Source organism: Ptychodera flava, chromosome 2, assembly GCF_041260155.1.
Source record: "Ptychodera flava strain L36383 chromosome 2, AS_Pfla_20210202, whole genome shotgun sequence".
Lineage (NCBI taxonomy): Eukaryota > Metazoa > Hemichordata > Enteropneusta > Ptychoderidae > Ptychodera > Ptychodera flava.
The window spans coordinates 18,726,044-18,737,651 of NC_091929.1; the positions used below are offsets into that span (position 1 = coordinate 18,726,044).

The 11,608-nt window shown below is 36.5% G+C and overlaps 1 protein-coding gene across 1 annotated transcript; it reads left to right on the plus strand.

Annotated features, from left to right (window-relative positions):
• The first annotated feature begins 1,342 nt into the window (after positions 1-1,342).
• On the plus strand, positions 1,343-10,689 carry LOC139116091 (probable helicase senataxin). The gene is made up of 7 exons (XM_070678620.1): positions 1,343-1,660; positions 2,855-3,008; positions 4,373-4,482; positions 5,915-6,137; positions 7,113-7,238; positions 8,860-9,043; positions 9,996-10,689. Exons 1-7 carry the CDS (start codon positions 1,460-1,462, stop codon positions 10,687-10,689), a joined length of 1,692 nt encoding a protein of 563 aa, XP_070534721.1. The 5' UTR covers positions 1,343-1,459.
• Positions 10,690-11,608: the final 919 nt, after the last annotated feature.

The following is an 11,608-nucleotide window of genomic DNA, read 5'->3' on the forward strand; positions in this document are numbered from 1 at the left end:
CTTACGGCCTCCCATCACATGTACGCAGTATAATTTAGCCAAAACATTGGAGAGCGTTCAGTAATAATAACAGAGGAGGGGCGCGCTCTTTAAAAATGTCTCCCCTTTTCTAAAATTCGAATATAAATATTTCTGCCATAATTGACTGATACAGGTGGGCTGTTGAATGTATGTATTTAACATCAGGGCACACAAGACCAAAATTGGATTTTCTCCCGGTCGGGAGACCTAGTATTGATGCAACTCTGTCTCCCTCTCTATGAAAAATTCTCCCGATCGGTAGAATTTGTCCCAGATGTGTAACAGTTTAATGATTGAATTCCAGGACTTTACTTTGACATTAAAAAGTACAAATGTAGTTGAACTACACATTTCTTGTAAGTGACAATTTGAAGACATCGCTTTAATTGAATTAATGTGAAAATATGCATAGCAAACAATGATTAACTTTTTCAAAGCGATGGTAAACCCATTCTTAAATTTTATGATTAACATACAAGTTTGTACACTTTTCTAAATGCGAAAATGTCTATTAAATTGCGCAGAACTACGATTCTGTGAAAAGAAGTCTCCATTCCATATCGGGAGAAATTCTCCTGATCAGGTGGTCAATTTTTCTGTGGGAAAGAAAGGGGAGAAAACCCCACAGAACCATTGGCTTTTAAATGGATTGATATATTTTGTCTGTGACCATTATGAATGAGCCTTCATTGCACAAGTCTGTGTGTTTCCAGCATACTCAATGTTCACAACTCATATTTGTCCAAAGGACTTCCAGGTACTACTACATGTTGGTGAACATTTTAGACACTATTTGGTAATTTGATGCTCGTCATTGATGAATGCATCTGCACGAACTCTCAGTTGCATATGTGAATCGTTTCCTGAGAACAAACAGGATGCAACCTATCACCACAACACCAAGTTGCATCCAGAGCAGCAAGGACAAATAGTCTCCCTCTTTTGGCTTTCATCAGTAAGTCAAAACACAGGTCAATATCCTAGACTAGGGAATACTAGATCACAGAGGGTGCTGTACCACTAGTTTATCAAAATGCTGTTTTCTTAAATCTGGCCAATGACAGTCACTCAATCACATCAGGAACATTCCATTTTGGTCGAGGAATGGACAGCATGTAACGGTTATCGCAAAATCAGATTTCAATACAAACATGAAGTAGTGTAAACTCAGTACCAGTTTGAGGCAAAGTATACTAAGTCGGCATTATCGGCAGCAATGAATTTTTAAAGATGCTTTTGCATATCTAAAATATTGTTCGTCTCAAACCGGATTGCTTACTGCAATTAACATAAAATTTGCATGTCTTTGCTTTAAATTTCCAGGAAGCCACTCAAAGTGAAAGTAAAGTCTCTGTGCACCGCTTCCAGGAATTGTAATGAATCTGGGACAAACCATCGGTTATTATCAAACTACAAACAGTAATTAGGTAGAAGCAGAATGGATGACTTAAATGCCTCCCAGATGTCCTGTCTCTGGTGTACGGACTCCGAAGGCATGAAAAGCCGTCTTCTGGAATACTGTCAGGAACCGCCCTGGGCAGACATTGTTTCACGTGACTTCAGCTTCTGTCAGTATTGTGTCACGGAGTATCACGAAGCAAAGAATGAGTTTCTGCTGCAAAACAAAGAAAAAGAGGAGGTATAGTAATTTTTGATATTGTCAGAACAGTTGTATGCCACAATTAATGAAACTAATGTTATAGATACAAGACCCAAAGAAAATGTCTTTCGTCTCATGAAAGTTTATTTTGCTCATATTACCTCTTAAAAATGAAAGAGATTCATCAGGCTTTTACATGTTTGTAGTTTCCAGTTGCTATAGAGGTAGTGCCTGTCTGTTGTCTTTATGTCTGTCTGTTTGTATGTATGTACCCATGCTTGAACATAGAATGTTTGTGATGTTCACATTTTGTTCAGCCGGAGGCACACTGCCTTTCAAGGGGGTATTTTTAAAATTGACTAATTTGCAACACAAGTGGTGTAAGTATGATTCTATATTTGGGAATAACTGAAATGATAAAAAGTTTGAGTCTTAAGATAGATTGAATGCACCTTGAGGACAGATATTCGGACTCTCAAGCTTTTACAATTCTTTTCTGATCTACCATTTATTGGGGCTCATTTTGAAGCTCGTGATGAAAGAAAGATGTTTAATGTCTGTTTTTTTTTTAATCGATACTTTTATATTTTTCCATAGAATTGACTATGGGATGGTGGCCATTTTGAATTTCAAATATTTGTAAATCTTTGGTAATTTGTTTCTCCAGTACCAAAATTTACCCGGTGACCTGATTTTCATTCTTGATTCAGTGTTTTGATAAGGGCGATAAGCAGGTAAATGTTACTGGGGTTCCCTTTGGTATATCAATGCAATTGAATGAGGGGACAGCATCAATGTTACCGGGATTTCCAAATCATTTACCAATATTCCCCAGCCTTAGCAAATACACTGTGATTTTGTAGAGTATGGTTGAAAGATTCCAGAGGAAAGTTTGAGTAAAAGTTTAAGTCTTTCACTTTCGAGGCGCTTACTACCTTAAATCATTTATCTATGTGTTGAAAATGCTGCATTTTGCACAATATGCAATGGTCATTGTTAACATTCTAGTCTGGACTTAAATTCATCCATCAATGATAATTACAATATTTTTATGAGACCTTACATATATGCTGTCAAGTGGAGTGAAAAAAAATCAGAAGTTATTGGAACAGATTATTCTATTTAATTTATAGACACCTTTTTTCACATGGAACTTATGGAGGGCACACTGTGTGTTCTTCCAACATTTTCATTGAGATTGTTGATGCACTTCTGTCTTGCTTATCCTGGTAGATCCTTACACAGATTGAAATCAACAGACTACGGAAAGATTTCAACAGTGCTCTAAATAATTCAGATCTTGATCCCACTGAACTGGAAGACAGACTCCAAGTGCCTATTTTTGAAGTTTTGAAATATCCTTACCTGCTGCTCAGTAAAGAAATGGGTAAGGCTGTCAGTTGCCACACTTCAGTTTTCGTATATTTTTAATGTTTCTGCAGGCCACTGGGAAAATTAGTGTTAACTAACAGAGCTACACTTGCTACACTGTAAGGATAGTCTACTTACTTCTTGCATACATGTACATACTGGTATATAGTATACTAACTTATTTACATACTTACTTGTAACCCATGTTTACTTTCATACCTACTTTCTTACATACATGTACTTACTTACATACCGGTATATACTGACTTATTTACATATTTATTTACTTAAATCTTACATACTTACTTACATACTTACTTTCTTACATCAGAACTTACATACCGGTATATACTAACTTATTTACATACCGGAACTTATTTACTTACATGCTTACTTACATACATACACACATACATAGCGGTACTTGTGAAACACACTTACTTTCTTACTACTGTATTACACGCGATTGCTAACTAAAAGCAAATCAAAATGATTATCAGTAATATGGTTGGTGGCCTCTCCAACTTCAAATTCTAAATATATGTACAGCAGTCAAGCACACTATGGAGTACAATAAGGTTGTTCCAAGTCTTCATGTTGAAAGGGATTATTTGCACTACAGTACCTGTATATTGGCCTCACTGTATTCTTTCAAATTAATATTTATGACATGATATGCTCAGATTGTGAATAAGGTATGCCCTGTACCAGTCTGCAAGGGTTCACTGTGCAAGCTATACATACCGGTATCAGTATGCTATTTCAAATACCTAATAATAATTGTATTTGCAGTTCTGGATTTTTATACAGCAATCTAGGGAGTCTGAAACTAAGGTATTCTTTAGCTGGTGCAGTTTGGAAATGACACAATAATGAAAACAATAATTGGCCAATTAATAAGTAACAAGCTTCTGAGATACTCTACGTTGCCTGTTGAAAGCAAGCGTTACTACAACTTTATTAATTCATCACTATGTGTAGTATTAGTCATTTGTAAACAGCAGTTGAAGTACCGGTATATGCTTACGGTAATGAACAGCTTTGAATTTTTAGAGTTACCATGGAAAGATAAAATCTAACAATCACAGATTTTAGGCGGGTGGCCGCTTTTTCAAAAACAGCGCCCTCACATGGCATTTGCAATACCAAGGAACGCCCCTTTGACCATATATGGGCATATTTAGATTACAGGTGACTGTATACCTTTAATTCAAGTCTTTATTTGACGACATTTTCTTGAGTCTGCCCCATACTTAAATGCATAAAATGTCTTACAGTAAGTTAAAGGACATTCTTTGTGAGTGTCCTATAAGATGAGCTTGAAGGGCACACAGATGCATACATCTTGACAGTTTGATTTCTTGTTTCTATAATCCACAGACAATGTATTCTGCAAGGCCATATCTACCTTACAAGACAGTGGCCATCCACCGACTGTGTCAGAACTCCTGCCAGGCCTCTACTTGCTGTTCATTCACTCACAGGTCAAGGTAAGAACTAGATTTTACACAGTTAATGCACTGCTTAGACTGGCTCACTGGGCAAGGAGCTGGTAATATAATGTTGAATCAGAGATTGCACAGCCATTGCCAAATACCAGCAACAGTATCTGATACAGAATTCAAATGTGGTGTGCCAATTTTATCATCCAGTATGATATTGATAGTGCAAATACCGTACAGCTATCTGAATGGTCAAATCTCATGGTATACCGTTGCTGGGTGTGTATTATTGCTTATGCACAGTATTCGATAAGTAGCCAGAAAGAACAATACATTTTGAGATACAAGTTCGTGTATCAATACCAAGTGAATTGTTTATATCATGCAGTCGCAAGGATAGAAGTGGTTAACCCTTTCACCACAATGGTTTAGCCCAAATCCATTGTTATCAATGGTAATTATGAACCAGTTTGCAGAGAATTGGCGTGAACAGGTTAAAACCTGTCATCTTGCCTTATTTTGTTTCCTACCCGCTAAAACTTTTTCAGCGCATTTTGGGTTTTACAGAACCTCTTTCATTGAAACACTGTGCAAAGCTTCATAACCGAAATATGCACATACAATTACGCAGAGGTCATTACAGAAAGTTTGTTTGTTGGGTGTTGAGATGTGCTTATCTCCTGATGTGTTGCAGAGCAACAGGTGAAAATACTTTGGCATATGGCAATGTAGCATGTGAGACACAGTGTCAACCAAACTTTGTGTAATAACCACTGTACCATATGTATATTTAAGGTAGAATGTGCTTCAGAGACAGATATTTGATCTCTCAAACTTTTACAATTCTTTTTTGATCTACCACTTGTTGGGCTCCTTTTAACCCTTTCACCACCATGGTTTTACCCAAACCCATTGTTATCAATGGTGATCTTGGACCTGTTTACAGGGACTTGGGGTGAACAGTTTTAAGCTCTTAGTGTAATTAAAATTTTCAGCGTCATAATTTTTAGAAAATCAAAAATTATATTTTCCTCCATAGAGTTAACACAGAAATGTTGGCCATTTTTAATATTCAAATATTGGTAAATTTTTGGTATTTTGTTTCGGTAGTACCGAAATTTGCATGTTGACCCCTGACTTTTATTTGATTTGGCAAAAGAATGGTTGAAATATTCCTTGAGGAAAGATTGAGCCAAAAGTTTAAATCTTGCACTTCTGAGATGCATACTCACTTAATAAGGCAGAAACAAGCCCTTTCTTTTACATATTATGATTTCATTGAAATACAACTCAATAATAATAATAATAATAGTTCTTTATTTCAGACTGAAATGTCCATATAAGGAAAATACAACAGGCAGCACCTGAAATTCACTCAGTCCCTGGGATACATGCTCTTTGCTAAAAAGTTTACAATTTGAGAAAATACACACCAGAAGAAAAAAAAATTACAGAAGATACTCTATTTTTTGTGATGTAGGTGAGACAGTGGGCCAAAGAAGCTGCCAAGTCAATATTGCCGATAAAAGCTGAAGAGTACGAAGAAATTCAACTGATAGTGACATGGATGTTGAATGTTATTGACTTTGATCTCTTTGAGACACCCAATATGGCTGACATGATGGAGATCAGTAGTCATAGCGACTGTGTGTTGCTGCCTTCTCATCTGTTCTGTTCAGACTCAGTCAGAGATTACTGGCAAGGTTTGTTGACTAAAATGTCTGATTTACATACCGGTATATGTCATGGTTTGCAATTTTACGACACTGAATGGCTACAGCTTTGTACTGTATGTGTACATTTGATTTGATGTGATGTTATTTGATTCATGTAGCACAATATATCCAACAGAAGAAAACCCTCTTTACAAGAAACAAATACCGGTAGACAAGAAACCTACACATGTACTGGTGCTTGATGTTTAATGCATAAGCCTGTAGAGGCACATGCATATGTGCACGCAAATGTACATGCACTATAGCTCAAACAAGGGACTATGTGCCTGAGGGAAGGTGAATATTTGCCCGATGTGAAGAGGACAAATGGTCTCCTGTCTCAACGGTGTATAGTCCTTTGTGTTGGCTAAACTTTTGTTATTACACATCTCTCATACGGTACATAGTTTTAGCTCCAAATTGTTTACTTTATTTGCAAATGATGATCATATGCTTTATTTTCATGAAATTATATACCGGTAGATGAAAATCTGTAAATAGAACGATTCTCATTTAATGGTATAATGATATATTTAATATCACTGTTATGCGGTTTATCAATATTCTATGTGCATAATTTTCTAAAAACTGGACTTTCTATGAAAAATATTTAATTTAATCATGAAGGTATCCAGTTGGAAATAGTTCCGTGTCACTTTCAGTCAAATGAAGACTGCAGTACAAGAAGTTATCAACCCTTTGTACCCTGACCCCCTGGTGACCTATGACATCATGCGGACATTTTTGTCCAAGCCGGGTTCAAAGGTTAATAAGTTACCTTTGAATTCTATCACCCTCCACTTCACATCAGGTGATATACTGTACCAATGGCCTTTTTCTTCTTTTGCCATATTTTCGTAATAACCTCATCCTAATTTGTTCATGTATCACGGATTTGAATAAACACCATGCAGAAGTATTCCTTGATATTGATGAAATGAATCTCCAACTACTTTCTTCCAGGTGTCAAAATGCTGCTTACATCACTCGATCAAGGTGCAGTAAGGAACAAATTGATGAGGCCAAATGGACAAGGAGGTCATCGGACTCTGGTTGATGCAGTGATATTTGTCATGGAGAAAAGCACTGGTATGATTATTATTAAGCCAGTGGTTGAAAGGCTAGAGCGTCAGTTATAAATTTCAACAAAACTATTAAAATATGAAAGTAGTCAACATTCTCGTGGAATAAAAAAAACTAGACATTTGGGCACAAAGGCATTGCAGAGTTATAGCCTGTTAAAACTTCTGAAAAACTGACCAAATAAGAAGAAGTTGGGGAGTCCTTAGTGTATTAACTATGGTAGAGGTCCCCTAGCTTTTAATAAAATGTTTGAAAAGGGAAAGTCATTATTTGCTGTTTTTCAGGAAAGTTTGACAAGGCGGTGCTGGCATTCAGAGTGAGTGACTGCTATTGTAATGCATTTTTAGATTCTTTGAGTGTCAAGAGGTGTCAAAGTGAGATTAACAAAAAAAAATGCTCTATGACTTCAAAAGAGGGGTGCAAATATGGCTTGTTTTCAACATTTTGACAGAATAACAGTTTTCCTACATAATTGTATACCAATTTAATCCAACTTTGAAATGAGATATGGACATGGAATTTTTACAGCCTATTAACAAGGTTACAGATAGATTTGTACGGCACAATTTTCCTGTATTTGAAGTACTTTTGAAAAATCACATTTTGAAATTTGAAAGAATTTTTAATAATTTTTTGATATATAAACCCATGTAAAATCATAAAAACAAATTTTATTTACAATTCCTGCCGTACAAATCTTGCAATAAATAGTGTCAACATATTTATAACTAATTTGGTAATATTAATACTATCCAATTATTATTAAATTCAAATACGTAAAAAAAATATGAAAAATTAAATTTTAATATTTACTGGTGTCATATTTCAAAATCATGGCTGCAAATATAGAATCTTTATATTCTTTGGAAAAAGTGTTAACTAAGGGAGTTATCCTGAAAATTTGAACTAAATATCTTGATTCTAACACTTGAAACTTGACATTAACTCTGAGAAAAGAATTGGTGCAAAAATAGCCTTTCCAACCACCTTAAGCCACTGGTATAAGTATTGCTGTGCATAAATGTAACAGTGATTCAAGATGTTGTCTGTTGCCAACAGAAATTGGGACGCATTGTTTCCCTGTTGTGCATGTGGTTATAGTAGTTTTTATCTAAACATTGATGGCAGATAGTATAATTGTCATCATTTTTGTAAAAAATAATTCCCAATCTTGTTAAAAATATCTGTCAAATGATATACCATTATTAGTGATAGAATCTCCATGGTTCATAATTATTTCCAAAAATTTAAGCATTTTGCAAAATGATCATGTGTGATCCTTTCGTGTGTGATCTTGTGATCCTTCTGTGTAGAACTCATATGAACAAATGTTATATTTATTGCGCATTTGTAGCTGACATAGTCTTTGATATTCCGTGCACCATTCTGTTACCATTCACTACTTTAAAAAAGAGTGGTAGCTGTATTAGCTAGCTGAAAGTAATGACAGATGTGCAGTGCTCAAGTCTACAAACAATGTGTCGTTGTCTTGTGTCGCAAGACAGCATCGTTTTTAAAGGAATCACACGATGGAGACCTAACAGTGTTTCACGTGACACAGGATATGGTCTTCTGATATTAAAAGCTAACTTAAGCTGACTGTGATATTTGTGTTTTTCACACACAGATGTTGAGAATTGTGAGAACAGTGCATTCTGGCCTGCTCTGGAATGTTTCATACTGTTATTGGAAAAGTTGGAATTCCGTATGTGGCAGTACTTATCCATGAGTCCGGACGAAGTCCTGAAATTGATCACAACTCATGCCGTGTACCTGAGGCAACTGCAGAAGCTGGATAATTGCAAATCTCAGTACGTTAATCTTTGTTGATGTATTCACCCATTCTGTATCATACATTGATCCACCCTCACCATTGTTTACTTGTATTTGTGGAAGTAAAGATTCTTCCATTTGTGTCAGAGGGAGCAAGGTGTATCTTTTCCATGATCTTGTGTCAATAATCACTTATTTCTTCTTGTATCGATCGATATATGTCTACTAATATTATCAAAACTATCCTGTGAAACAAAAGAATTGAGTAATATCTGTATGTTGACAGAATGTCAATCTTACGATTGTCTCCTGCTGACATGAGCATGATTGTAAATGAAGATTACATTCATGTAGTCTTTTATGATTTTATTCTGTCACAACATTTAAAGGGACAAAGTCACTGTTTTTGAGCCTTCCTCATGAATTTTGTTTGATATGAAAAATGGTTTGTGTCTTTTGACTTCTTGAAACATGCTGAAATACTGTTCACCTGTGCACAACCTCAACTTTTGCTGCAGCCAGACAAGATTTAACATTCAGTGAAACATTTGACAATCTGTACCAAAAAATCCAGTGTACAACTCTCACTATGCATGGCTGAACATACCCTATACTGTCATGTAAAGTTTGGACCTTATGCAAGCATTTGTAATGATATCTTGATTGATGGTGCCTTTCAAATGATAATGATAACAGCTTTCCCTTACATTGTGGCAATTTGCATTTGTCATAGCAAAGCAAGTCAGAATAGGAAAAATCCATTTTGTCTAGAGGTCACAAATCAAATCATGTGTTTGTGTTCAACAAAGGGGTAATTTTTGCAGGTATGAACCATTGTCATTTTGTACACTGAGTGACTTTATGCAAGTATTCCATGTTTTCTTGATATCACAAAACGGTTGATAAAAAGCAACTTTGTCTCTTTAAACTGGTGTTTTAGATAAATTAAGTTTAGTGAGATCTAATAAAAGAGGTCATTTAAACTTGCAGGAAAGCTGAAACTGACCAGTGTGTACCAAAAGAATCTCAAGACCCCCAAAAGAAAAGAAATAAGTTGAGTTTGAAGAAGAGATCAACCTCAAAAACATCAAGCCCAAGGTCCAGCAACTCAAGGGGTACTGTTTCAGATCAGTTCAAAAGAATCTCAGTGGAGGATGAAAACTTATGCAGTGGTTTTGAAGATAAGCTTTCACAAGACTCACAGCGTGAGGAGAGACTTACTGTGGTGTTTGCTTGTTTTCTTCCATATATTAACTCTCTACTGGAGTTTGGCTGCCTTGCCACCAAAACTGTATCAAGCACCATGAAATTTCTTGTACAGCAAGCAGAACATGTCTTTTTGTCGACTGAAGGGACAGTTTCATCGCCTGCTTCTTCGTCTAAATATGCCATGGATAATTCTGGAGCAACATGTCATAATCGCTATCAGGACATAAAGAACTGTGCTGTCTGTGAACAGTGCATTACAGTACTGACGAAACTTTTAGAACTGTTATTTACAAAAAAGCAATACGCTCTCACAGTTCCAAATGCAAGCGTTTGGGTCCAAGCAATTCTTGATTATGTAAAGCTTATGGAAAAAGGAAAACGTTTGCCAGATGAAAGTACTTCAAAACCATCGCTGAAATGCCACCTACAAAAGAAGTGTGAAGATTTAGTATTGGGACTGCTGAAAGCTGGGTGAGGTTAAAATGTGATCAACATTGTCCGAAATTCCTCTCCAGGATAAATTCTGCCATCCGGAATCCAAGGCGTAATGTTACAGGCAATGACTTGGCATTTGGTATGACCTATGATGATATCTCTCAGTTACTGGACAGTATCACTCAAATACTGATTACACTGAGAGAGAACCCACCCAAGGATGACATCATCTGTACCCTAAGAAAGAAACCAGTAATGACTTTACCCTCCAAGGAGTCATCAGATGATGATGTTGAGTTTGTGTCTGAGACGCATGTTAGGGACACCAAAACTGGCGAACAAAGTGAGAAGATTCAGAAGATTGATTTCGCTGCCGAAGCAGATGTCACATCTACCTGTAGTGGGCCTGATGCCGATGCAGGATCAGATGACGCCCTTGCCAGCCCATCTTACCAGGTGGAAGACTCAGAAACAGAGACAGAGGTCAAGATGGACACAGATGACAGTGACAGTACCACAGATCTACCGGTATTGTCAGAAATTGATAAATACGTAGATTTTGACGATTTTAATCCAGAAGCAACAATAGAGGATGATGCCATGGACAGGATAGGCACAACTGACAATGACCATGCAGGTAACTCTGGACAGGACAACTTGCCTATTGTTGTACCAGATAGCGTGGTCACTGATGAGTATGTGAAGAATTTCAAGATCGAGGATGTTGAATTTGACTCGTTTGGCAATCTCAAAGAAAAGCATGACAGTGACGGTAGTAATCATGAACCAAGTAAGTCTGACAGTGACGATGGTAGCGTGCACATGATCTGTGAAAATCAAGATGAAGTGTGTAGTGTCATCAAAAAGGACAATGAAAAAATTGCTGACAGTGATGAAACAGACATTGAAGGGAATGAGTCAGACCTAGATTTTTATATCAAGACTGTTCAAGTCAAGGT

What these genes read in the sequence shown, in the direction of transcription:
- LOC139116091 (XM_070678620.1), top strand. Translation starts at nt 1,460, where the DNA reads ATGGATGACTTAAATGCCTCCCAGATGTCCTGTCTCTGGTGTACGGAC. An exon ending in GCTGCTCAGTAAAGAAATGG is followed by an intron (nt 3,009 to 4,372) that starts GTAAGGCTGTCA and finishes TATAATCCACAG; the next exon opens with ACAATGTATTCTGCAAGGCC. An exon ending in TCATTCACTCACAGGTCAAG is followed by an intron (nt 4,483 to 5,914) that starts GTAAGAACTAGA and finishes TTTGTGATGTAG; the next exon opens with GTGAGACAGTGGGCCAAAGA.